General features: G+C 43.8%; 1 protein-coding gene across 8 annotated transcripts in view; it reads right to left on the reverse strand.

The window, feature by feature from the left end:
• Window positions 1-12,868: 12,868 nt before the first annotated feature.
• The window catches only part of SCN8A (sodium voltage-gated channel alpha subunit 8), a 192,284-nt gene continuing 177,995 nt past the window's right edge, over window positions 12,869-27,157 (reverse strand). For all 8 annotated transcript variants that reach the window (XM_083169477.1, XM_083169473.1, XM_083169471.1 and 5 more), the window contains 5 exons: window positions 25,989-26,042; window positions 25,143-25,280; window positions 24,069-24,173; window positions 19,630-19,900; window positions 12,869-17,669 (listed from right to left, as the gene is read on the reverse strand). In XM_083169477.1, coding sequence (XP_083025603.1) covers window positions 16,522-17,669; window positions 19,630-19,900; window positions 24,069-24,173; window positions 25,143-25,280; window positions 25,989-26,042 — 1,716 coding nt within the window. In that variant the 3' untranslated portion in view covers window positions 12,869-16,521. The remainder of the gene's footprint in view (window positions 17,670-19,629; window positions 19,901-24,068; window positions 24,174-25,142; window positions 25,281-25,988; window positions 26,043-27,157) is intronic.

Consider the following 27,157-nt stretch of genomic DNA (forward strand, 5'->3'; position numbering starts at 1 on the left):
AGGCGGTGTACTGCACACAGACACATCGTGGGACACATACCCTACACTGTGCACAGACACCGTGGGACACATGCGCTTTACTGCACACAGACACCGTGGGACACATGCGCTGTACTGCACACTGACACATATTGGGACACCACGGGACACATGCGATGTACTGTACTGCATACAGACACCGTGGGACACATGCACTGTACTGCACACAGACACATTGTGGTACACATACCTGCACTGTGCACAGACACCGTGGGACACATGCGATGTACTGCACACAGACACCGTGAGACACATGCGCTGTACTGCACACAGACACCGTGAGACACATGCGCTGTACTGCACACAGACACCGTGGGACACATGCGCTGTAATGCACACAGACACCGTGGGACACATGCGCTGTACTGCACACAGACACCGTGGGACACATGCGCTGTACTGCATACAGACACTGTGGGACACATGCGCTGTACTGCACACAGACACCGTGGGACACATGCGCTGTACTGCATACAGACACCGTGGGACACATGCGATGTACTGCACACAGACACCGTGAGACACATGCGCTGTACTGCACACAGACACCGTGAGACACATGCGCTGTACTGCACACAGACACCGTGGGACACATGCGCTGTACTGCATACAGACACTGTGGGACACATGCGCTGTACTGCACACAGACACCGTGGGACACATGCGCTGTACTGCACACAGACACCGTGAGACACATGCGCTGTACTGCACACAGACACCGTGGGACACATGCGCTGTACTGCATACAGACACTGTGGGACACATGCGCTGTACTGCACACAGACACCGTGGGACACATGCGCTGTACTGCACACAGACACCGTGAGACACATGCGCTGTACTGCACACAGACACCGTGGGACACATGCGCTGTACTGCATACAGACACTGTGGGACACATGCGCTGTACTGCACACAGACACATCATTGGAAACATGTACTATACTGCACACAGACACCATGGGAAACATGCGCTGTACTGCACACAAACACCGTGAGACACATGCGCTGTACTGCACACAGACACCGTGAGACACATGCGCTGTACTGCACACAGACACCGTGGGACACATGCGCTGTACTGCACACAGACACATCATTGGAAACATGCGCTGTACTGCACACAGGCACATCGTGGGAGACATGCCCTGCACTACACCACTACACACAGACACTGTGGGGCACATGAGCTCTATTGCACACAGACACCGTGTGGGACACATGACACAGACACATCGTGTCTCCCCGCATGCAATCCCCGCTCCCTGCTATCCGGAGATCTTTCTTGCACTACATATGATCTCCGAGTCCGATTCAATGCACATGGACATCAGACACATGCTATTTGTGCCGATTTCTACCAATTTCTAATCCAGATCCTCCTGAATCGGGCCCAAATCGCACAGTGTATGGGGGCCTTTAGAGGTAATTTATTAAAGGTCAATTTTATTCAATGTTGGTTGATTTAAAAGCAAATGTAATTGATGTCAGGCTTACAGGACTGAAACACACATTTACTATTTATATACATTTTTAGATATTAGTAAATATGTGTTCTAGCATCAACCAAAATCGACCCCTCAAAATATACCCCTTAATATCAATCCAGAACCATATTAGAGAAGGGATAACACAACAAGAAGTGGTACTTGTGTATTTTGGCAGCGCCCATCGCATCGCATACCATAAGGCATGCGATGGAATGCGATGCAACGCGATATCGCGCGATACTGTACAATGCCATACAATTTAAAAAATGTATGACATTGTACATGACATACAATGTGATGCGATGCGATTAAACATTGTATAAGCACCCTAATGGGTGCTTACAATGTGAAATGCACCCCCACTATAAACGTGAACCCGAAGCGTGGCGAGTGTAGCGAGCCCGCGAGGGGCGGCGGTACGCGTCCTCCGACCCTTTCATACCCCTACTATCCACGTGGAGTTGAGAATATAAAGTGTGCCGAGTGCAGCGAGCCACCGAGCCCGAAGCGTGGCGAGGGGACGCGCATTACTTCACAGGTATACACGCCCGCTCGCCACGCTTCGGGCTCGGTGGCTCGCTGCGCTCGCCACACTTTATATTCTCAACTCCACGCCGACGTGGATAGTGGGGGTATGAAAAGGTCGGAGGATGCGTACCGCCGCCCCTCGTGGGCTCGCTGCGCTCGCCACGCTTCGGGTTCGCGTCAATCGTGGGGTGTAGCTCACAATGGGGGGGGGGGGGGAATTAATTTATAGACACTATATTGGCCCATTTCCCATTGTTAGCTATGTAAAATGTGCTTAATCCCGTCCATCGCATCTTGTGTCATTATAATGGCACAAGACCGACGCGATGAACGCGATTACAATGTTAAAAATATTTTAACATTGAACCCTATGGCAAAATCGGGTCCATCACGTCGGTCGCGTCGGGTGCCATGTTAATGCACGCGACCGACGCAATGGACCCGATTTTGCCTTTGCCGGCAAAATGGACCTGATTTCAAAGGAAATCTGGCCCATATGTGCAGTCTGAGGGGACGGTTTGCCAGCTGGGATCACCTTCATGTTGGGGTGTACACAATTGCACCTTAGATGATGGCACAGTGATCTGGACAGGTGCAGACCCCACATACTGGAGCTGTTTACATATTTTGTGCCACAAAGCACCAAATGTCTGCCCCCAGATGAACGCTCCCTTAAGTCACTGCAGACTGGCTGTATCTATATGGGGCATAAAACTAATTACAGGCTATGGGAAAATTTACTAAGATGGGAGTTCTATTTCACATGGGATGTTGCTATGGGCAACCAATCAGACACCATGGGCGAAATGTAATAGGGTGCGTTTTTTTAGACTAAAAAAAAATCGCACCAAATCGCACCTTTAAAAATCGCGTTTTTTACCGCGAATTCGCATATGTAATGAGATGCGAATTAGCGGCAAAAAATGCGATTTGCCGCGATTTTTAGTCATGAAAATGTGCGCATTTTCAGTCATGAAAATGTGCGCATTTTCATAAATGCGATTTTGTGCTAAAAAAAAAAAGTAAAAAAAAAAATGGCGTGGGGTCCCCCCTCCTAAGCATAACCAGCCCCGGGCTCATTGAGCCGGACCTGGTTCCAAAAATACGGGGGGACAAAAAGCATAGGGGTCCCCCGTATTTCTGAAACCAGCCCCGGACTCTTGGACCGGTCCTGGTTCCAAAAATACGGGGGACAAAAAATCTGGGGGTCCCCCGTATTTTGAAACCAGCACCGGGCTCCAACAGCCCGCGGTGTCATGCCACAGCCGGGGGACACTTTTTATACAAGGTCCCCCGGCCAAAACATGAGCACCGTGGCTGGTCAGCCTTGGACGGGGTACCTGGAGGAGTGGGGACCCCCCCAATAAAGGGGTCCCCCCCCCCCCCAGGCTTCACCCATCCAGGGCTGAAGCCCGGGGCTGTCACCGGCGTCCGTGGCCAGTGGACGCCGGCCTGATAGGGTTAAATTCATCATACATATCATTACATTGCTTTTTACCGGCGAACTACAAGTGCCAGCAGACCTCCCCCGCATGCTGGGACTTGGAGAACCACAAGTCCCAGCATGCGGGGCATTAATGGGCCCGCTGGGACTTGTAGTCCACCTGTAAAAAGAATGTTTATAAAAAACACACACACAGAGAAGTACAAGTTTATTACACACACACACCTCAATTTTACACCAGCGTTACTTACCATTCCTGGATCCAGCGCTGGTCTGGCTGCTTTACAGCCGCCTCCCCCCGAACTGACAGGCAGCGGGGAGAAGCGGCTGTCTCCGTCGCTTCTAACAGCCTCTGTAGCGCTGTCCGAGTGCTACAGAGGCTGAGAGCGTGATTGGCTGAGCTACAGTATGCGTCTCCATGGAGACGCATAGCTCAGCCAATCACGCTCTCAGCCTCTGTAGCACTCGGACAGCGCTACAGAGGCTGTTAGAAGCGACGGAGACATAAAGTTGTATACTTTATAATGGGAAAACATCTGGATGCGAATTGAAATGTGACTAAAAATCGCACTTAGAAAAGTGCGATTTCGCGGTAAAAAGTGCGATTTTTTTACCGCGATTTTCAACCTATTAAATGTGCGATTTTCGGAAAATGTGCGATTTCGGCCGTTTTTGACCAAAAATCGCACATGTCTAAAAAATCACACCCTATTACATTTCGCCCCCTATATTTTCATCTAGAAGGTGCTAAAAAAATAAGTAGATTCTGATAGGTTGCCCATAGCAACATCCCTTGTAAAATAGAAATCCTGCGGCGCTGGGTCGCATTAAGCCCATAGGCTTCTATGGGGTATCACCAGCTTTTGCTGGCAATACTCCCTGCAGCGAACACCTGGCGTGCGGGTTTTCCTGCATATCAAAATGCGGTAAAAACACAGATAACAGGGTTTTTACCACATTTTTCATTTAGTGCATTCCACCTACTGAGTGGTCACATACAGATGTAGCACCGCTCATCCAGCACCAGGGCTCGCCAGACCACCCCCACTGGTGAGCGGATGGTACATCTGACTGGGACGCGAAAACCCTGCCCGTCTCCGCTTCAGAGAGACAGGCAGGGTTAGGAGGGGGAGCGGGGAGGTGGGGGACGGTGGCGGGGACCCGGGGGGAGCTACGGTTGAAGGGGATGCGCGTGCCTCTCTTGCACGCACATCCCCTTCCGGATGGCTGGCGAATCCACCACCAGCCCCTGCAAAGATTACAAGCGCTCCAACTGTACATTAGAAGTCCAATTCTCATTGATCTATGATGTTCAAACCCCACCTTCATTGTGGGAGTGTGTACACATTTAGGATTAGGGGTTTCCTTTACACCCATATGTACAGGTTGGAACACATTGTCCAGTGTGTACACTCTATGTCACTGACAATGCACATTCCCACGAATCATCAGACACACATACCCCATCACCAATGAATGTTAGATGGCAGAGGACATCACAAGTGGGGGAATGCAGCATGGCCTCCACAAGAGTAAGTGTATATGCACTTGCCAATGCCGACCCCCCCTCCTGCGATATTGTGCTGGGTACACATTGCGCAGTGTATACCCAGCACTACAGTAGGACTGCCGACTGGATATTCAGACTCTTTTAACTAGCCTTATCCCTGGACCTGGAACCACTGTAATAAAGCCTGTAGGTGAAACTATATAGGGCCAGATGCACCAAGCTTCAAAAAGTGATAAAACGGAGTGATAAACAAGCAGCCAATAAGCTCCTACAGATGGAGCGGGTCTCGCTCTTGCAGGGGATGGCGGAAGATTCGCCAGCCGTCATCCCCCGCCAGCCGCCGTAAGGGGACGCGCGCGCACGAGATGCGCACGCGTCGCCTTACAACGGGGCTCCCCCCGGGTCCCCACCAAGGTCCGCCCGGGGTCCCCTCTGCCTTGCCGTCCCCCCCCCCCTAACCATCTCCCACAAGCGGAGATGGACAGGGTTCCTGTCCCTCCGCCGACGGGAAACTGAGACACTCGTGCGTGTGAGACGCACGCGTGTCTCAATCAGCGCCAGCAAAAATGAGAGGCGCTCCATCTGTAGCTGTCATTTTTCAAACCCAGTCTGAAACATGGCAGCTAGGAGCTGATTGGCTGGTTGTTTATTACTCTCCACCTTATCACTTTTTGGTGCATCAGGCCCATAATGGGTGCGCACAGCGGCATCATTCTGAGAACATGTACACAACCTAATGTACAGTAGTTTTCCATGGTGTTCCCTGCAGTCTTATCAGCAGATCAGATTACCAGTAAGATGGAGCGGCTCTCCCCCGGCGATCGCCAGCGGGGAGCATTCTGGCAATTCCCGGTGATGAAAGAGAGGCTCTCCATCTGTATATCTTATATTTTGGGGGCATTTAGCATTTGATGTTACCTTTAACAAATCACCATAAACACCATAACAAGTCACTCAGTCTCCCATGCACTGTAGGGGTAATTCAGACCCACTCGCTAAGCTGCTTATATTCGGAGACCATGCGAGAAGGTCAACATCGTCCTGCCAAACACCCCCCCCCCTGGTTCCCGAATCCCCTCGCTATGCTGCAAGTGGATGTGTACGTTTACGCTCGCAAGGACCCACACAGATGAGAAACCCTTGGATGTTTGCTCACCACCTAATGACTTCCCCTCTGTTTGCACCAGGAAGGTTAGCCAGGAATTACTTTATGCTACACGTTGTTGTCCAAATTGTGGCGGGTGTTGACTTCATGTGACATCATCCGCCTGCCCCGAGCAGGCAAGGGAACGCCTGCGTTTGCTGGGATCCACCCAGCATTTCTATTAGCGTGCTCACCATTTTGGTGGGCACGCCCATTAAATGCTAGGGATCCACCCAGGAATGCCTCTGCCTGTCAATCAGGCTGCGAGCCCCTCGGTGACGAGAAACTTACCTGAAGGCGCTCGGCCGGCACATGCACAGAGCAAAATCATCGGTGGATGGACCGAATTCGCTGCTCAATGATGCAGGTCTGAACCGGCCCCTGGATTAGCCTATCCTCCTCATATCATGCCTCATCTACAGCAACCTCCTTCTATGTGGCATTTGTCACCTCTCTGTCCCCGCAACAACCAATAGTAAACACAAACTGAACTTACTTGCTGAAAAAAGAATCTTCCAAAACAATTACCTTCATATTTAATATCATATTATGTATAGGAAAATTCACCTCTGACCTGCGCCTCCTCTCCGTTCACTGTATCTCTACCCTGCTTACAAATCTTTACTACATTAATGGAATTCCCTAACACAATTGACTCTCCCAGCCTTTGACGCGTGAAACACCTACGTCCACCATTATCGATCTCACTGGTACAAAATCCGGGTTGGGATCATTTGGTCTACAACATGATGATCGACAGTCATTAGGTCGACACCATTAGGTCGACATGGGAAAAGGTTGACATAGATCTAGGTCGACATGGGAAAAGGTCGAAAGGTCATTAGTCCGACAGGTCGTTAGTTTGACAGGTCATTAGTTTGACAATGTCTAGGTCGACAGTCAAAAGGTCGACATGGGGTTTTTCAGGTTTTTTTACCTGAATGTCAACACAGTTGACATGGACACAGTTTGAAGTGCACCGCATCCCCTCGCATCGCTCGCAATGCGTCGGGCACGGTGCCACGCTGCGCTCGGCACATTATTTTATTCTCCCACCACGCCCTAGTGCAGGGCTGGGCAATGGCGGCCCTCCAGATGTTGATGAACTACATATCCCAGCATGCCTTGCATCAGTTTCAGCATGGCCACATAGCAAAAACTACCGCCTGTCGGCTCAAAAAACAGTGAAAAACCCCATGTCGACCTACTGACTGTCAAAATAGACATTGTCAAACTTACGACCTGTCGAACTAATGACCTTTTGACCTAGAACCATATCGACCTTTTCCCATGTTGACCTAATGTTGTCGACCTAATGACTGTCGACCATCATGCTGTAAACCAAATGACCCACAAAATCCAACTGACATTTTTTTATCTGCAATTTTTGGTACTTATGTATTATCTGGGCTCCCATGTTAAATGCACCCCATTTTTTCATACCCCTACTATCCAACTACGCATGGAGTTGATTTTATATAGTGTGGCGAGCGCAGCGAGCCCCGCGAGGGGACGCGGTCTCATAAGAAAAACGGGAGCCCAGATATTACATAAGTACCCAATTTTTTTATCTGCAATTATTTTCTACCCTCTATGTTCCAGGGCTACAGTATACAGTATGTTTATAATGTTTTCCCACTGTCCTGCATGACAATTATAGCAATGAAAATGACAACAAAATAAAGTGGCAAATGAATTAGGAAATTGAGTGAAATAGATGAGTGTAACACTAAAGTGGTACAACTTAGTAGGTGGTAATGATGTTTTAAGCAATAACCACTGGTGGTAGATTCAGGGGAAATTGGTGATGCAGAAACTATATGGCTTTATTATAACTTACGTTTTGGTGATAACATTAGTTATCCATATTTATTTATTATTTATTAACAGTTTCTTATATAGCGCATACATATTCCGCAGCACTTTACAGGGAATATTTGAACATTCACATCTGTCCCTGCCCCAGTGGAGCTTACAATCTATATTCCCTACCACATGTACACAGAGACACAGACATTCTAGGGTTAATTTTTATTGGAAGCCAATTAACCTACCTGTATATTTTTAGATTTTGGGAGGAAACCGGAGTACACAGAGTCATCCCACGCAAGCACGGGGAGAATATACAAACTCTGCACATTTAGGGCCATGGTGGGAATTGAATGAACTCTCAAATCTGGAAATCTACATAAGCATAATTGAATGTAGTTTGTGTGTGTATGGATGTTCCACGATAAGTCTCAAACACTTTAACAAATCGTCTTCAAGCTTTGCATACTACCTTGTCATCTTAAGGGACAATCTAAGTTCGAAGATGGGTTTAATTGAACCACCCCTTAAGGGTGCTGTGTTATGACCATGGTCATTGCTATTTCAAGCATTGTGATGTGGTTGAAAAGCTAACAACTTTCTGACATCGTCAGGCCCTGGTAAAAGGGGGCGTGGTCAATGGGAGGGGCATGACTACACCCCTGTAAATAAAATTGCAGGGGAGTGCGGGTGGTCTGCTGCCTCTCTCACCCGGTCAGCACACGGCACTGAGCAGCGTGTGCTGAGCGGGGTAAAGAGGCTGTGCTGCTGCGGCAGCCTCTGCTCTCTACTCCCACTGCCTGGTCTCTGCAGTGGGGGAGAGGGAGGCAGGACCTGGGACGCTCCATCAGACCCAGGTAAAATGTACCCCCCTCCCTTGACGACACTGAATACAACACAAGAAAAACTCCCTTAAGTGGACTCTTAACCCCATGAGTGGTCAGTTTCCTTGTGGCAGGACAAACCTACCAGGGCAGGTATGTAATGCCCCAGAAATACTCACCACAGAAGGGGCAGCCCCTGCCTTCTGCAGCAGCCCCTGCTCTCCTGGGGCTGCTGCTGCCAGCTTCGGCTGTTTGCGGCCGCTATCAATAATCGCCTGGCCTGCAAAGTTACAGGTATGAATTAGGCCCATTGTCTCAATGCTGCTTGAATCCACTCATCCTCAGCAACCTGAGGGTTACTCAGATGGCCAATGTTTACACAGATTATCTAATGTTGTGTCCTCAGCAGATCAGAGAAGTTGCCAGGAGGTGCGTGTTAACACAAGACCCTTTCTGTGGCATTAGAATCATTTTGCAGTACAGGCTACAACACTCATCGCAGCTGCTACTGCATAGTGTGTCTCTGAATCAGGCCCTTTAACAACAAAATAACTACTATGCACCAATAATACTGAATTTGCTCCAAAGTTACCAGACCTGTCAGGTTCCAGCACTAGGGGGGTGTGGCCCCGTGTGTGTGTCGGTAGTCACAGCCCATTATAACTAATGGTGCCTGCTGTGAGAGATAATGTAAAAGGGGCTTATTCTGTATGTTCCCTTCTCTTTCAGAAGTTATACCACAATGGGTTAATGTGAGTAGTATTACATAAGAACAGGGGCAGCGCGTTCATAGCCTTTGCTCATAGCTAATGCTGTGAGATGCCATTCAAAGTGCTGCATAGAAAAATTAATACCCAGGTTTCTACATCATTCTGCATTTTGTTGGAGCAGATAAATCTGGCAACATGCACACTTGTGCACCCATAAATCAACTTGTGAATAAATCAATATGCAACTGTGTCAATATAGACATAATGGGCCTGACTTTCTGGCCAATGTTGGACATAGCGGAGGATCCTTTGGATCTGTGCATGTGTCATAGTTCCACCTTGCATGCATCCTGTCTGTGCCAGAATAGCAGTGTACTGAGAATGTAATGGAAGTTCCAGAGCAGACACAAGAAGGTATTGAGGATGATCCATGTTATGGGAAGTGTCAGTGAAAGTGACTTATAGACCCAACGCAACCACTCACAAAAGAGGCCAAAAGTCATACTGAGGAACTCCCCCTGCCCTATCAACCAATCAACATCACAGCATCTACAGACACAAATAGACCTTGTACAGTATGTTAGGACACATGAATGTACACAAAGACTTGGCATAGTGGCAGACAATGGTGCCAGCTGTGGGTGCTGCTTCTGGTCCACCTATTAATCAAGCCCTGTGGCATACTGTATTAATGGTGTTTTAGAAATGATTTATGTTGCCGGTTCTAAGAAATAATTAGTAAAATTAAGTGTTGACATTATGTATGTTCCTCACCAGGCTTTATTGATGAAGTAAAGTCATTAAGCAACACCTACATTTTGTGCTTTCGTGAGGACAGACACACAATGCATTCACATAGTGTAAACAACCAAAAGTTATTCAAAACTTTTTTGCTTTGTTGTTATGTCAAACCTTAAGCCAGGCATGTCCAAATGATTAACCTCCAGCTGTTGTGAAACTACACTTCCCAGCATGCCTTGCCATAGTTTTAGCATTCCCTTATAGCAAAACTGTGGCAAGGCATGATGGGACTTGTAGTTTCCCAATAGCTGGTGGGCCATAGATTGGACATGCCTGCCTTCAGCCATTCATATGTGGCATAATTATTAAATAATAGTTGTGTCTTAGGCATACAGAAACTAGGTCAACCCAATTTAGGTCAAGATGAATTGGGACGACCACCGACATGGCTAAGGTCGACAGGGTTGGAAGGTCAACCCTGACACACAACCAGACACACAAGGTCGACAACGGGAAGGTCAACATGAGTATTTCACTTTTTGTTTGAGCCGACATGTACCGACAGGCAGTATACTTCATACCCTAACATCCACTAGGACGTGGAGGGAGAATAGCGTAGTGAGCCATGTGAGGGGTTGTGGTACACTTAGGACCTTATTATGGTTGATTTGTGCGTGCACATGTTCGCACGCATATATACACAGAGTGACCATTCGCACGCAGCCATGTGTACCGACGCCAACACCGCATGCGAACGTGACACTTCGCAATGATACACAAAGGGTAGTGCACTCCAACCAACCACACACTTGCGTGTTGCTAGGACATACACGTGAACACAGGTTCTTGCACTGTGCAGTGTTCTATTTTTGACCAGATCTGTAAGCATACACACACACACTCAACCCATTAAACCTGCTCAACAATATACTTCATTACATCAATTGTCTTTATTGAAAGAAATGTAATAAATAAGTGGCCATTGTCAATTACCAATTAAACTTTGTAAAGCTAACTTTTCCTATGGTTCACACAACTCCCTCAAATTTTGTTTCCTACAATTGTCCTGGTTTTCTTTTCACATAGACACGTGGCTTTCATATGTATAATGTGTGCTTGCTGCTAAGTATGTTTGCATTTATTATATCATGTTAGAATGAATATGTGTCATGAAATGCTCCCACCATACTTCTAATGTGCACAATCATTAATGCCCGTCATATGTTATTTGTTTTGTATGTCATGCATTGTGTAAGTTCTCATTGTAATAGCTAATATAGTCACCATTAAACTTGTAATTAGGTAACAGGTGTCCTTACTGTGTAGATGTGCTTAGGTAATTGATTAATGACACAAACTTGTATGGTGTATGGCTCAGTAGTGTGGGCAGGTGTATGTGTTTTACCAATTGAGAGGGTTGATTAGTGGTGCATGCGCTAAGCCATTTAGTTGCAGACCGGAGACACCTAGGGCAGTGGTTCCCAAACTGTGTGCCGTGGCACCCTGGGGTGCCTTGGAGTAGTTGCAAAGGTGCCCTGTATTGGTGGTCCATGACCAATTCAAATTATTGAAGAACAATGTTATAGGAAAATTGAGGACAAACAGAAGTGAATCCTGTCCATTACCTCATAACTGACCCTATGAGGTAATGGACACTCTGAATTGTGAATGATTTTCCAGCCCAATACTGCAAGTATACACATAGCTTTGCGAAACTACCACCCACCAATTTTGGTCAACTCCCCTTGTATATGCTCCGTTATACGTCCATCCGCAGTGCTACGGGGCTGCGCCCAAAGAGACACCCACAACGCGCCCTGAGTTCTGATCTGCCGTGCGTGCATTTTTATGTACGCAATGATGCGAGACTGAAGGTCTGAACAATTTGGCGCATGTGCATTGTGTTCGTGACGCATGCGCAGTATGCGAAAATATGCGGCATTTGCATATTCATAGCCATGTATGTCAACCAGAATAACCTCCTTAGAGTCTATGTCATCAGTTGGGACAAAAAAAGTGAAAAACACAGGTTGAGCTTCCCATTGTCTACCTAATGCTTGTGTCTACCTTCCAACCTTGTCCACCTTAGCCATATCGACACATTTTATGTGTTGACCTAAGCCCTGTGGACCTTCAGTGGTCGATTCAATGATTGTTGACCTAACCTGATTCGACCCAATGACCCATAGCCATGTCTTATCCCCTCAAAATACCTCAACAGCCCAGAGTTTGTCCCCTGCAGATGGCATTAGCTGTTGTATCCTGAGGGCCACACTTCACGCAATTTACTAGAAGAGGGTTTGGAAAATGAGCACAGCGCATGTGTGGTCAGCGGAACCGTGCATGCACTGTAGTACGTCAGGGGTCCCAATATAGTATGAAGTGGCTGCTGATGCCATCTGTACACTACTAACACATAGCAAATGGCTGTGATAGAGACATCGCAATCATCGAGTCTGAAACCTTGCAGTTGACAAATATGCCCCTTAAAATGCTCTACAGTATATTACAGATTATCCCCGGAAGTTGAACAGTTTTATTTCATAATACAAACTACTATAGATCTTGCATATGTGATAGTAAGAATAAAAAAATTCAAAAGCATCAAAAAGGCACACAGTAGACACCCTTTCTTGTACAATAAAAAGACTAATGTTTATTTATTTGTCCTTTTTACTTGTGGTAGTAATGTCGTTTTTTTGTTTTAAATCAAGTTTGGGTCAGATTAGCATCAGCCACCATGCATTTTGCTAATACATAATTAATCTTTTCTAGTTTTACTAGTGTCCTCTTACATAGGCTTAACACTTTGTCTCAAAAACAATATATAAATAATAATAATAATAAAAAGGGGAAGAAATACTTGCAGTGAAATAAAATCTTGTTCTAATCTCATCGTGTTCTAATAATGAAGAGCAATAGACAAAGTGAGCAGTTACATAATAGGTATGAATATCTGTGAAATGCTTACAGTTGGTTAGACCAGTATGGATGCTGAGAGCTCATTGGGTGTTCCAAAACAGTAGAAGTGCAGGGCTGGTAATGATTGGTCTGTGGAGCGGGAAGGGTTATGGGGACAACACTTGCGTGTGACACATAATATAGAACTACCAAAACATTTGCCCAATTATATGTTATAGGCACAACAGTGGGCTGGTTCTCGTCAGAGTAACTATGTTTTCATTTCTCCATGATTCTTGGTGCTACAGTATATCAACTATATGGCTTCTTGTCTTGCATGGGCACTAGAATCTCAGTAATCTGCTACATGGCCACACAGGGCCCCATGAGGACTGCATTAATTGCAGCACTAAAGGAAGACAGTATTTTCTTGGTGCCAGCCATCATTTTGTAATTACCGGAGCAGATAGGAGTGTGCCTTGTTCCCCCTGCCAGTCCATTAATGATACTTGGGCTAATTTATCATTTATTGAGTGCAGCCCTGGAAATAATCTGTAAACTGTAATTTTTTTAAGTATTATGTATCATTTTTTTATTTTTTCATTTTTACAAAAAGCTGTTTTCCCTTTCATCTTGGAGCTTCAGAGAAACGTTGCATTACAGACTGCACAATGCATTGGTACTTATTTTGCTTAGTGAACTTTCAATTTTTCACACCCCCCCCCCCCCCACCCAAATGAAAGACATACAAAAGATGTAAGACATCATATTTATCAGTGCCTCTTGTCTGCTGGTGATGATGTCACTCTGCTATCTGCGTTCCAAACGAATAAAGCTAGCAATCAGCATTCAATCGATTACACTGTACTTCCAAAATTAAGATGGGAAGACACTGGATTGTTAACGAACTACAGATTAATATTTAAAATAAATCAGGATATATTTATAGAGAACCTGTGATTTTCACCAGCCTAAGCAATTCATTGCAAGTGGCTTTATAAAAGCATCTTCACTTTTCACAGCGTATATATATATATATTATATGAAGGTTAGCCAAATGTTGCATAGAAGTGCTCAGAATTTATTGCACACCGTAATGAGACTCGTCATAACATGGTTTGGTTTTAACTTCTGGGATATACATTTCACGCTAAAGTAAAATAAAAACATAAGGATGACATTGGCTTACGCCAGAAGCCATTCTATTTAATTTGTCGTTTTTGTTTGTATTTACAAAAAAAACATGTCAATAAAATAATGATATTTTACAGCATTTGTAATATCCTCTTAAAAAGTTGAACCTCACTGATCAGCTTTTTTGTGCTGTTTACAACATAGCCTGTACATATGTATGGATTTGGTTTATACAGTAACACATCCTCTTAGCTGTAAATGGATAAAAATGTTATTTCCAGATTCCTTCTCCCACCCCCATAAGCTTAATTTGTGTCACTGACTGTGGAACAGACTAGGACGTCCCGCTTGGCACAGAGGTGTTACCCTAAGTGAAAGACAACTGACATTTTTGGAATGGATGGATATCAAATGATAATATACATACATCATGGCATTTCATGCGTTCTGTGTGTTAAATAACAGGCTATTATTTTGGTCCACACCATGATCATCCTTCTTCTTGTACCACATTTACATCAAACCCATCAGCATTTTTAGCAGCAGATATTAAAACAGTACAGTACATGCTATATTTTTTGCATAATGTTACTGCCCTCATAATAAGGTTAAAATAAGATGATAGAAATTACTGTTCCAAAAAATAAAAGACAAACGTTGAAGGCTAATAGGAATCCTTAGCTTAACATTCACAGAAAATGTTCTTAAACATTCCTCGCTGATCCATCGTAAAACATATAACATAAGTCATGAACGAGAGGTGTGGCATACATAGTTGTCCCAGCGATGTGCAGTGCTTGGTGGGGGGTGGGGGGAGACTCTGCACAATGCATTGTAACAGCTTAAAAAAATCTAACATCATTACAAATTGCATTATAACTTGCAGTCTATGTTTATTACTGTCGTGTAGACTATGGTACCGGATATAGCTTTATTTTGTAAACTTGCTATAAAAAAAATATGTTATGACAGAGAACAAGGAGCAAACTTGTCATTTTAAAGTGCTAAGCAGTGAATTGTCCCAAATGAAATAAAATAACCTTCTTCACAAACTCTTCTCTCCATACAGACCATCCTTATTCTAGCAGTTTTCTAAATATCGCAGCTTTACTTCTGCTATATATATATGCCCTTTGTAGAATGGAGACTAAAAACGTTGCAAAATACAAAAGCAGAATTTCATAAGCCCTAGATTTTGGTTTACTGTGACAAAGAATTAGAAGCTATTTTCTTGTCTTGTAACTAGTTTATAGTAACCCCAGGAAACCTCAAGCAGCAACTAGTATCTTTTTCATCTGTGTGTAATATGTGCAAAAGTGGTGTTATTTAACATATTTTAATAAACATACACAAATCGTTCCGTCTTGCTTTAATCCCTAACCATGACGTGTAAAAAGATTGAAGATTTGGTAAATATTGGTGAAAGGGTATATATACTAAGTTGCCTCCAGATACAGTGTTCAATATTCAGTGGCGTGCCCCAGAATTATGGCTTACCCACTGCAGAGGACACAGTACTGATGTTTTGTGTTTTATGAGTCTTCATGCATGATTCCTGATCACAACATGCCATCATGCAAGTCATTTCTATGCATTGAACGAGCACAATTTTTAATTTTTTATTATTATTTTTTTTTGGAATCGGTCTGAGCAAGTGCCCCTTCAGCCTGAAGAATAACCTGATTTTCCCATCTCCCAAATCACATGAAGCCCGTGTAGAAAAAGTATGCAGATATATAAATAAATTGTGATAATTATGCGGCATGGGCATAATGTTTAGCTTTTTTTTTTTTTTTTTTTTTTTTTTTTACTTTTAATTTTTTTTTTTTGCCAGATATTTTTTTTTTGTCTTGTTTTGCTGCTTGACTAATGTAACAATGCAAATATAGTTTTGCATGAACAATCAAACCCCTAAGTGGTGCTTTTTTTTTTATATTTGTAATAATATGAGAAAAAACTTCATTTGGCTGCTACAGAATTAAACTATTTCTTGCAGCTCTGGTTGTTTCTCCTAAGTTGCATTTATTGATGGGGGACATGCAGTATCCACCAGCCCAACAATATGACATCCTTGTATAAGTCTTTTAACTCGGCGGCATGTCACTGCCTTAAAATGCAACAATGTCACAATAAGCAGATTGTTTGATTTTGATCTTTAGGCAAATGTCTCCATAGCTGATCTGCATTTATATATTAAATTTGTAAACAACCTTTGCTTGTAAATGTGAAATGTTAACTTTTTTGTTTTCAATACTTGGAGTCCCTGACGTATTTTTGTTTTTTCGCTCTCTCCCTAATTGCTTCTTCTATTCTTTCTTGTTTTTCCTTTTCAGGTTTAGTTACACTGTCATAGGATGGCAGTGATGCCGTCGAAGGGGTGCCTTCCTTCCTTTCCATGTTTGTTCCTCCATTCTCCATTATAGTCGAAGAAGGGTTTCTACAAACAAATCCTCGTTTTGATAAGTGACGTCTGTACGCCTGCTGAATAAGAACAGCTGATACATCCTCTTGTTTACGCCTGAGCGTAGTAGTGATGGGCTCGTAAGACACTTTTGAAGGGTTAGAGGCTACAAAACGCTCTTCCATTTGCTGACGCAATATATCAAGCTCTCCGCTTTCTCCAAGTACACGTTTAGTGAACGCGAATAGAATATCCAGGCAATGAATTCTGTCACCGCTCACCATAGGCAAATCCATGGCAATTAGTTCAATAGTGTTTGGCTTGGGAACTCTCAGAGGGTGCTCCAAGGCATCAGCAAAATCTGGGAGTTTGCTAAACTGGATAAACTGTGTGGCATCAGGGTCAAATTTCTCCCAAATTTCATAAAATGTTTCAAAATCGTCTTCACTTAAAGGATCTGCACTCTCCTCTGTGGCCACACTAAAGTTCTCTAGGATTATAGCAATGTACATGTTCACGACTATAAGAAAGGAGATGATTAAGTAGCTTACAAAGAAAAAGATTCCCACCGAGGGGTTGCCACAATCTCCCTGCATTGGGCTTCCTGGATTTTCCTTTTTAGGGTCACAATCTGGGGGGCGGTTTAAGATGGGCAACAGTAAGCCGTCCCAGCCAGCAGAGGTAGTGACCTGAAATAAGCAGATCATACTATTGCCGAATGTCTCAAAGTTGAACATGTCATCTATCCCTGCTTCTTTCTTCACATAGGCAAAGTTAGACATTCCGAATATGGAAAATATAAACATAACCAGAAACAAAAGCAGGCCAATATTGAATAAGGCCGGCAATGACATCATTAAGGCAAAAAGCAGGGTTCTAATTCCTTTGGCTGATTTGATTAAGCGTAGTATACGGCCAATACGAGCCAATCGGATGACTCTGAATAGTGTTGGTGATACAAAGTATTTTGTAATCAGATCCGCCAGGAACATACCTAAGGGAGAAAATATACTTTTTAGCACATACAGTAAAATTTGTGCAAAAATTTTGCAATTTTTTTCTACTTTACATGCTGTACAATATATGATTTCACCACAAATATCTAATAATAATATAAATCGGTACTTGAGTATTATCACGGCGCCCGATTTCATCTAAATCGCATACGATATCGCATCCGATTTATCTGCGATGCGATTTTGCGTCCGATTTTTTTTTTAGATTTTCGGCCATTTCCTGCCGATTTGCATGTTATTCAATCCTTGCACACCCCCAGGTACTATGCGATGGTATGCAATGTGATTTTCGGGAAAATTCCCCTGATTGTACAATTAAATATCGCATAGCATTGCATGCCAGCAAGTGCGATGCGATGTGATTCGCAATGTTAAATGCACCCCCATTGTTAACGCCACCTCCACTATCATCAACACCAACCCGAAGCATGGCGAGCGGCGGCGGTACGCATCCTCCGACCTTTTCATACCCCCACTATCCACGTCAGCGTGGAGTTGATTGTAGATAGTGCACGCCCGAAACGTGGCGAGCGGACGTGGATTACTTTACATGTATTCCGCGTCCGCTCGCCACGCTTCGGGCTCAGTGGCTCGCTGCACGCGATACACTATCTAAAATCAACTCCACGCCGACGTGGATAGTGGGGGTATGAAAAGGTCGAAAGGACGCCTACCGCCGCCGCTCGCCACGCTTCGGGTTGGCGTTGATAGTGGGGGTGGTGTTGACAATGGGGGTGCATTTAACATTGTAAGCACCCATCAGGGTAATTGTACAATTACAAATCAAATCACTTCACATGCATCGCATGTCATGCATCACATGCCCCTATATTGCATGCGATGCACTACGATGGAAATCGGGGGTGTGCAAGGTGTGCAATGTTGGAACAGCATGCAAATCGGCCAGAAAAAGTGAAAAATCTGTCGGAAATCGGCCGCAAAATCACATCCGATTTTTGCATGAGATTTTCGGCCGATTTCGTGGGCGCTGTGATAATACACAAGTACCTAAATCATTACACATGGATGAATTAAAAGTGTTAAAGGCCTGGGCCAGTAAATAAATATGCAGATTTCTAGTTTGTACACGTCTTGCTTGGATGCCTACCCTCGTTCATCTATTTTTTTATGGGGCCCATTTATCAATAAATATTTGCACTCCTTTTCAGGGGGTAACTGCATATATTTAGTATCACCAAAGTGAAAGGAGGAAATGCAGCAGATATTGCAGACCCTCCATTCCTCACTGCAACCACAACTACATAGGTTTCCATGGCGGACGCAATGCTGTCATATTTTACAAAGCTTTGGAATGCTGAAGCTAATGCCATCCGGAGCTAATGCCATCTGAAGAATGCATTACCCTGTTGTAACTCCCTGAAGACCGCGTTGGAGGACATTCCTACACACCACACACCCACCCAAGTCTCCTCCCATCCAGGAGTAGAGCGCACGGCAGCTGCCGGGACCAGAGACTCAAGTGCAGGGATATCGTGTAATTCGCGTCATCCACACCCGGAAGTCGAGCCCCGTGCAGAGTCCGTGGAGGTGAAAAAAATGGCAAATATAGGGCTATTCGTATTCAGTCACAAGCGTTTTTGCCCATATTTAAGTACATTTACACCCATGCCATCTCACTTTTTGGGTGTAAACAGCAAAAAAAAGGCAAAAACTGACGCGAATTCGACAAAACACTTGAATTTGCGTCATTTTTTCCAATTTTGCACAGTTTTAGCTAAAGCTGGATTTGTCACCCAGGCGAAAAATCGGAACGGGCATTGAATAGGGTGATTGAATTTGTGCCAATTTTCCGCCATGGGAAGAATTTGCCCAGGATTGAATACCCCCTTCCTCTAATGAGGTAATGAATTTGAACATAATGTCGCAAAGATCCTACTCTCATGGCCACTAATTGTAGTTTCAAACAGTGATACTTACCAACAATAGAGAGAATTACAACAACAAAGTCAAAAATATTCCATCCAACGGTAAAGTAGTAATGTCGCAATGCACACAGTTTTAACACACACTCCGTGGTAAAAAATATAATAAAAACTACATTAATCCAGTACAGGACATTCTCTGCATAATCACTTTGATCATCTGTTTCCACCATCATGGTGACCATGTTCAGACAAATGAGAATCATGATGATTATATCAAATGCTTGTTGTGTGATCAGATCAAAGATGGCTCCTTGAAACATATTCTGTTGGGAAAGGGATATACTGGATCAGTTAAGAATACAGCACTAGGTACAGTAAATTGTCATTCCTTACTACAGAGTACATGTTAGCAGAACATAAAATACATACTATATAATAAATACAGCACTAGTTTGTTAATATTGTCATCATCATCACCACAGTCAGATTTTCTCAGACTTTGGCCCTTATTCTGATTCGGTCGGTACGGCCCGCGTGCGGCCGTACCGCCGATGTTTGGACTCTGCACATGCGCAGAGGTCAATCTGCGCATGTGCAGCCCCCTTCGCCGCAGACGTATTTCGTCCGCCGCAAAGGGGGCGTATAGGGGCGTGAGAGGCTTCATGCCCTCATTTCCCTATGTGTACGCCCCGCGTTTCATGGGCGTTCCCATGCAAACGCGGGGCGTATGCATGGTAATGAGGGCATGACGCCCTCATTACCATGACATGGGGGCGGAAAGCTGACGTCGCCGGATGACAGCTTTCAGCCCCCATACAAGCTACCACACGGACGATTGTCCGTGTGGTCTTAGCTTGCGGGAGCTGCCGCGGCGTGCGGGCCTGCCTTCGATGGTCGACGACCATCGAATGCAGGGGGCAGCTCCCACCATGGTGGAGGCGTAGCCTCCACCATTTTAATGCGGATCGCCAGCCGTCCGTGTACGGACGGCCGTGGCGATCCGTCTGGTGGGCGGCCCTTGGTTTGTGCGGTCGGAGCCCCGTGTGCGGCTCTGACCGCACCAACCAGAATAAGGGCCTTTATTTGACAGAATCCTTGATGAACCAAACCTCGATAGAGATAACATAGGGCCTTATTTTGGTTCACTCTTTCTGACAAAATCCTTCTTAGATGGACAAAACCATATGCACTGCAGGTGGGGCAGATGTAACATGTGCAGAGAGAATTAGATTTGGGTGGGGTTTTATTTCAAAGTGAGATCTATATTGAAGTGTAAAAATAAAGCAGCCAGTATTTTCCCTGCACAGAAACAAAATTACTCACCCAAATCTAATTCTCTCTGCACATGTTACATCTGCCCCCCTGCAGTGCATATGGTTTTGTCCATCTAAGAAGTATTTTGTCAGAAAGAGTGAACCAAAATAAGGCCCATAGAGAGATAAAGTACCAGTATCAACCATTCATGTCTTGTTACAGGCTATGTTTCTAAAATTACAATTAAGAGCTGATTGGTTGATACTTTATCGCTATCCAATTTAAGGCTGGGTACACATCTGACCGATGGCCTGTTGACAAGATGGTTGTTTCAACTTTCCTTTGTCATGGACCAAGCGACATTGTCCATACAAACTGTGCAATTTTATGACAGCCAGAACAATATATAGATTTGTCATTCATTTAAATACATCACATAGTACACAATATCTTCTAATTGGCCGTGCAGCGCGGCCAACCAGAAGATATACATTTATATGACCCGTGGGAGCGCTCATTTAACTGTACCCACTATATAATCTATACAATATGTTGTTCCGATTTGTCCCAAAATTACATATCGTTATGATATCATACAAGTGAGTACTTGGCCTATCTCTCTCTAAGCTTTGATACATCTCCCCCTTAAAACCTAAAATACCTATGGGTCAACTGTAAACATTTTTTATAGGTTGCCATCTGCTTCAGGTTGGCAACATATACTGCTGGTAAGTTTTGACATGTTTAACAAGGTGGCTAATGTACTGTCATTTTGACATACATCAGTGGTTATAGTCTAATAATGTATACAACTGAAAATTGCCACCAACTCACAATAACCAGTATAGTGTGACCATGAAAACAAATATTTTTTGCACACACCTGTGATTGCAGTAGCGATGATGTGAGTCATGCCTGAGAACAAACTTGTTAAAGCAGATAGAAGATGACTACTATTGGCATGACTGCTCCACTCACCTTCTGACCTCAGTGATAGTCTAAGACATGGTGAGGTTATTCAGCAGGTATATGCTGCCCCACCAGAGTGAAATCCCACCCCAATCTAGCCTGAATTAGCTGGATCAGCCAATACTTACAAATACATTCGCAACCTGCCGATCATCTAATGATTTTTCCTGTGTGTGCAGTCAGTACATAGCAAAGGACTTACTCATGGCTGCAATGAAGACAGTTGGATCGGGGCCGAAGCTGACATCACACACCTTACCCTCAAGCGCCTGGGCACACCTGCATTTTCCCTTGCACTCCCAGAAAACGGCCAGTTACCACCCGCAAATGCAGGCTTTCTGTCAATCAACTTGCGTATGGCCAGCGATAAAAAAGCATGATTTTATCGCAGGACAGCCTCGCACATGCGAGCTAGGATCTGTAAGCATGAGCATTCTATCGATAATGGCCTGCAAATTCGCAGGTCGGAATAACTCCAATGGATAGGAAATGGTATAGCCATTCACCTGAGACCAACTTACCAATTCTTGTTCAATTTGTCCATTAACTTGAAATGTAATGATGCCACATAACCTTTATGCCGATAGTCTTGGTCAGCATTAATGAGCATTTATATTTTTGCGTATGGGCTCTTCTTTTGTAAATAACTCTCATTGCATTATTAATTTCAATAAAAAATCTATAAATCTAGAATTTAATATTTAAATTATGCTTCACTGTTGTAATAGCGGTAGAGGTACAGCAGGTAAAAAAAGTCTGCATTGCATGCAATATCGGATATGGGAGTATATTTGTGCATGGTGACAAAGGTGTAGCGCTGGGAATTGGTGTTATTTGCTTTGAGCAACAGGGGTGATTCAGGTTGGCTCACAAAGCACATTTGGTTTATTAATGGACATAACCATGTGCACTGCAGGTGGGGCTGATGTAACATGTGCAGAGAGAGTTAGATTTGGGTGAGTTATTTTGTTTCTGTGCAGGGTAAATACTTGATGCTTTTTTATTACAATATATATTGCAATATAGATATCAGTTTGAAGCACACACCCAAACAAAATCTAACTCTATCTGCACATGTTACATCAGCCCCACCTGCAGTGCACATGGGAGGTTATTCTGGTTGGTGCGGTCTGTTCCGAATTCTTTTGGAGCTGACTGAACGCCACGCTGTGCGGACATTGTAAGAACAAACGCCCACAGGTCCTCCGCATTCAGACGGACTCACTCTCTAAGAAGAGGGTGTGTTTTCGGACTACATCCAAACCGTGCGTGTGCGGTGGCCACACAAAGATTCTGCACGGTCTTACAGCGTCAGAACGGACGGGAAGCTTCCCGTACGCACCGATGCGGGGTATGTCCGCAAAACTCACGACTGCTATCTGAAGTCATACATCTGTCACATGACACACTTATGCAATTAGCCAACCTCATAAAAAATGGATTGTTTGTAATTGTCATCAATTAAATCCTAATTGATACTTAAACACATTAGTACCGCTTTAGATTAACCCTTACATCATGTGAAGTGCTATTCATTCATTGTTACCCCTTTACCTAGGTTTTATGTATGCATATTATATCATAATTGCACGCAATGCTTTCAATTGAAGCAATGAAAAGAGTGTAATTAATGAGTAATGAGTAGAGGAGTGGATTGTATTGTGTTTAGCTGACAGTGTTTCAGGTGCGGGCGTAATAATTGGGCGAACCGAATGCCTAGCGCATGAACAAGTGCTCTCCGCAAAGTGAAACTTGCTTATGAAGACCGCATATTTCATGCGTGTTGGTTCGTTTGAAGTCGGTGTGCTGTCCGAATGCACGCCTACGACAGTTCGTGCACTCCATCGTGTACGCCCATATTTACACCCAGTTTTTCCCACTTTGAAACCACGCCCTTTTGTAAGTCCGAATGACGCCCATATTTCCCGATTCAATTCGGTGGATATTTCTGGACAGTATTAGTGAGAACGAGTACGGAGACCATGCGTGGCACATGCACATAGCGTTGCCTACGCATGCGCAGACGGCTAAAAAGTGCACTCCGAAAGAATGCAGAACGGACCGCATCGACCAGAATAAGGCCCATGGTTTTGTCCATTAGCAAACCAAATGTATTGTGCGAGCCAACCTGAATCACCCCTATTCACCAAGCAATGAAATAATCAGATACTCTTATTCATAGTATGCATGTACACGTAGATGTGTTTAGTGCTAATTAAACAAAAACATGAATAGAACATTTCCTATTTGACTTTGTTTCATCCTTACCAATGGTCTAGGGATGGGTTTCTGTGGTTTCTTCGAGCCCAACTTCTTCATAGCATTGTAATACTTTTTCTGCTCTTCTGTCATGAAGATGTCCTGACCTCCAAAGTAAAAAAGAAACCACTGATCTGGTTACAATCTGTATCAGGCTGAGGATTGATGGTTATTCCCTGTGTATGTCTACCTATTATTTTGTCCCCGGCACAGCTTCTTTTTCCTCTCCCACATCCCTTATTTCACACTTATACAGATCTCATTCAAACTCATTGGTGCATACATGACCAACAAGGTATATACAGTATAAAGGGGGAGATGTATTAAGAATCCTAAAGAAAAATGAGTGGGAAAGTTGCCCATAGCACTCAAGTGAATTTTATAAAATAAATACTCAATATTTGCGGCTAACCCCCCAAAACTGGTTGTTTTTAAGGAAATAGCCTCAAATATAGGGCCAAATGTGATAGGGTGAGAGAATCAGAAAGTGAGAGATTTTGGGAGAGTTTTCACTTTTATTTTTAAGCGGCAATCAATTTCATGGCAAAGTCAACCTGGATTTGCAGTGTAAATGATTGCTGCTTAAAAAAAATGGGAAAACTCTCCCAAAATCTATCACTTTCTGATTCTCTCACCCTATGACATTTGGCCTATTATGTGATAAATTAGCCCCTCTCTTACTGGTTCAGAGCCAAGGCACTACAGCAGTGATTCTCACCTTTGGTCCTCAGGACCCCCCAACAGTGCACGTTTTCCTGGTCTCCACACAGAATCACAAGTGAAGTAATTAGCCCCACCTGTGGATCTTTTAAAATGTGTCAGTGAATAATGAGTGCACCCGTGGGGTGACCTGGAAAACGTGAACTGCTGGGGGGTCCTGAGGAGCGAGGTTGAGAACCACTGCACTACAAGGAGATACAATGTACAGCTGGTCAGTCTACTTACAGTCTATTACAGTACATATGGTCTTCTGCTCATTCTACTGATTACATTGGGATTCATTCTTGCATGAGCAAATGAGCAACATGGAAAAGAAATATTCAATTATAAAATCTTGTCATTTTCAATCAATAAAATACTTATCTTTTTCTTTTGCTGATTGAAGTTATCAATGATGACACCAATGAATAAATTGAGGGTGAAGAAAGAGCCAAAGATGATGAAAATGACAAAATAAATGTACATATAGAGGCTGTCTTCATAGTGTGGCTGTTGGGTGACCTAAAATATGGAAATTCATTTGTAAACATACAGCATCACAGCAGACGTCCAAAACACATGTATTAAGTTACAAGCAATGATAATATTAATACATAAATATTTGAACTAATATATAAAAAAACTTGCATGTCTACGCAGCAGGAGAAATCAATTCCAGGGTCACCAACAATGGAATGATTTCTCCTGGCTATACAAATAAAAGTCAGTGGAAACCAGCCACCCACCCCCAGCAAACATTGGCAAACATGGAAATATGAACTGAACAAACCACCCCCCCCCATCCTCATCATACTAGAAGATGCTCTCACTCCCCACCTTTACTTACTACCTACAACTCCCACTCCCTTATACCCTCTCAGACCCCTTTTTCTTGCTGAACCCCTGCACTTCTCACTGCTTGCCCCCCCCCCCCCTCCCCCTCATTTCATGCACATATCATTGGTTGTTTAACTCCCTCCCTGCATCCTTCACCCGCTGCCTACCTACTTCTTTTTCGTCTCCCATTACATGCTGGCAAATATGTTACATTTCTATCCATGATGGCTTTATCTCTACAGCGCTTTTGTGTAATGTCACTTACCTTGTGTATAACTTATAGAATCCCACTACTTGAGTTCTTTCTGAAGGCTAGGTATTTATGCATATCATAGTTCATTTATTAGTCATAGTCAGAAATAATATCCTACTGTACATGACAATAAATCTCACCTTCCTGGCATCCACTGCAGCATACATAATATCCATCCATCCCTTAAACGTAGCCTAAAAGTTAAAACATAGTTGAAATAGGCACTTATCAGGTCAAATAAAACTGCACTAAAGTTTTTTTTGCAGGGCACAGAGATACTAGTATAAATAGTTCACATACAGTATGCGCTTTACTAGTGTGGTAGGATGGAGTATACAACAAACATGATATCCTTCACCTATTGTAGCTTAGCTGTAATCAAGTTCCGTGCCATGTACTGTAGTCGCTGGACTGGATCATTTAAAATGTGCCTTGGAGACAGCTATCTAGAACTTAAACTTCAATTTCAAGTCTCTCTCTACACTTCAGGCTTAGGGTATATTTACTAAGGATCGTGATTGTAGTGAACTTGGTTAAGATTAATCAAGTTGGTCATCACATGATCTCGGGGGAAACTTGTTGGTATAATCTCCTGAATTTACTTTGAATCGAGATTTCAATAATCATGTTTCTCAATGGTGAAGGAGTTCAAGAATTATCCTCTTTGTACCCTGTATTTGGCCTCATGAAACCCCAGTGAGACCTGTGCAGTGCATCTTTGTGTAAAGGTGTGTAAAGTATTTAAAAATATAATAAATGAACGGCGTTGGGTCCCCCCTCATAACCATAAGTCACTGCCTGACGAAGGGACAAGCAATTCCCGATACGCGTTGCAGGAGGTTGGAGTGCTGTGTATGAGAAAGAGGCATCCAGAGCTGGAGATTTGGGAAGTACCTGAGACCCAGGTTTATCCGGATAACCAGGGGCCCTCTAAGGATTTAAAGAACTATCCTATAGGCTTTCAAAACCGCCAGAATCTGGTAAACCTCCAACCATATTTTTAAGGACACCATATAAAGTGGTCAAAACATTTTTTATACTGTGTGTACAAACAATTTTATTGTGTATATTGGAGTGTGTTTTTTTGTGTGTTTTTTTGTATTAATAAATTGTTATCCCTGGCAATATTACACTATTTGTGTTTCTGTCTTCCCCATATATCTATCCCTCATATTGCCGAGCCTCATTTGAGAGGTGAAGATTTATAGAATACGGGAAGTAATATTTATCTACCTCTCACCCACATCTTTTTTCACTTGTTTGAAACGGTCATCCACTCTTTTGGAAGGTGTCAGCGCACAGAGTCACT

The sequence above is a fragment of the Crinia signifera genome, chromosome 2 (genome assembly GCF_055691185.1).
Source record: "Crinia signifera chromosome 2, ASM5569118v1, whole genome shotgun sequence".
Lineage (NCBI taxonomy): Eukaryota > Metazoa > Chordata > Amphibia > Anura > Myobatrachidae > Crinia > Crinia signifera.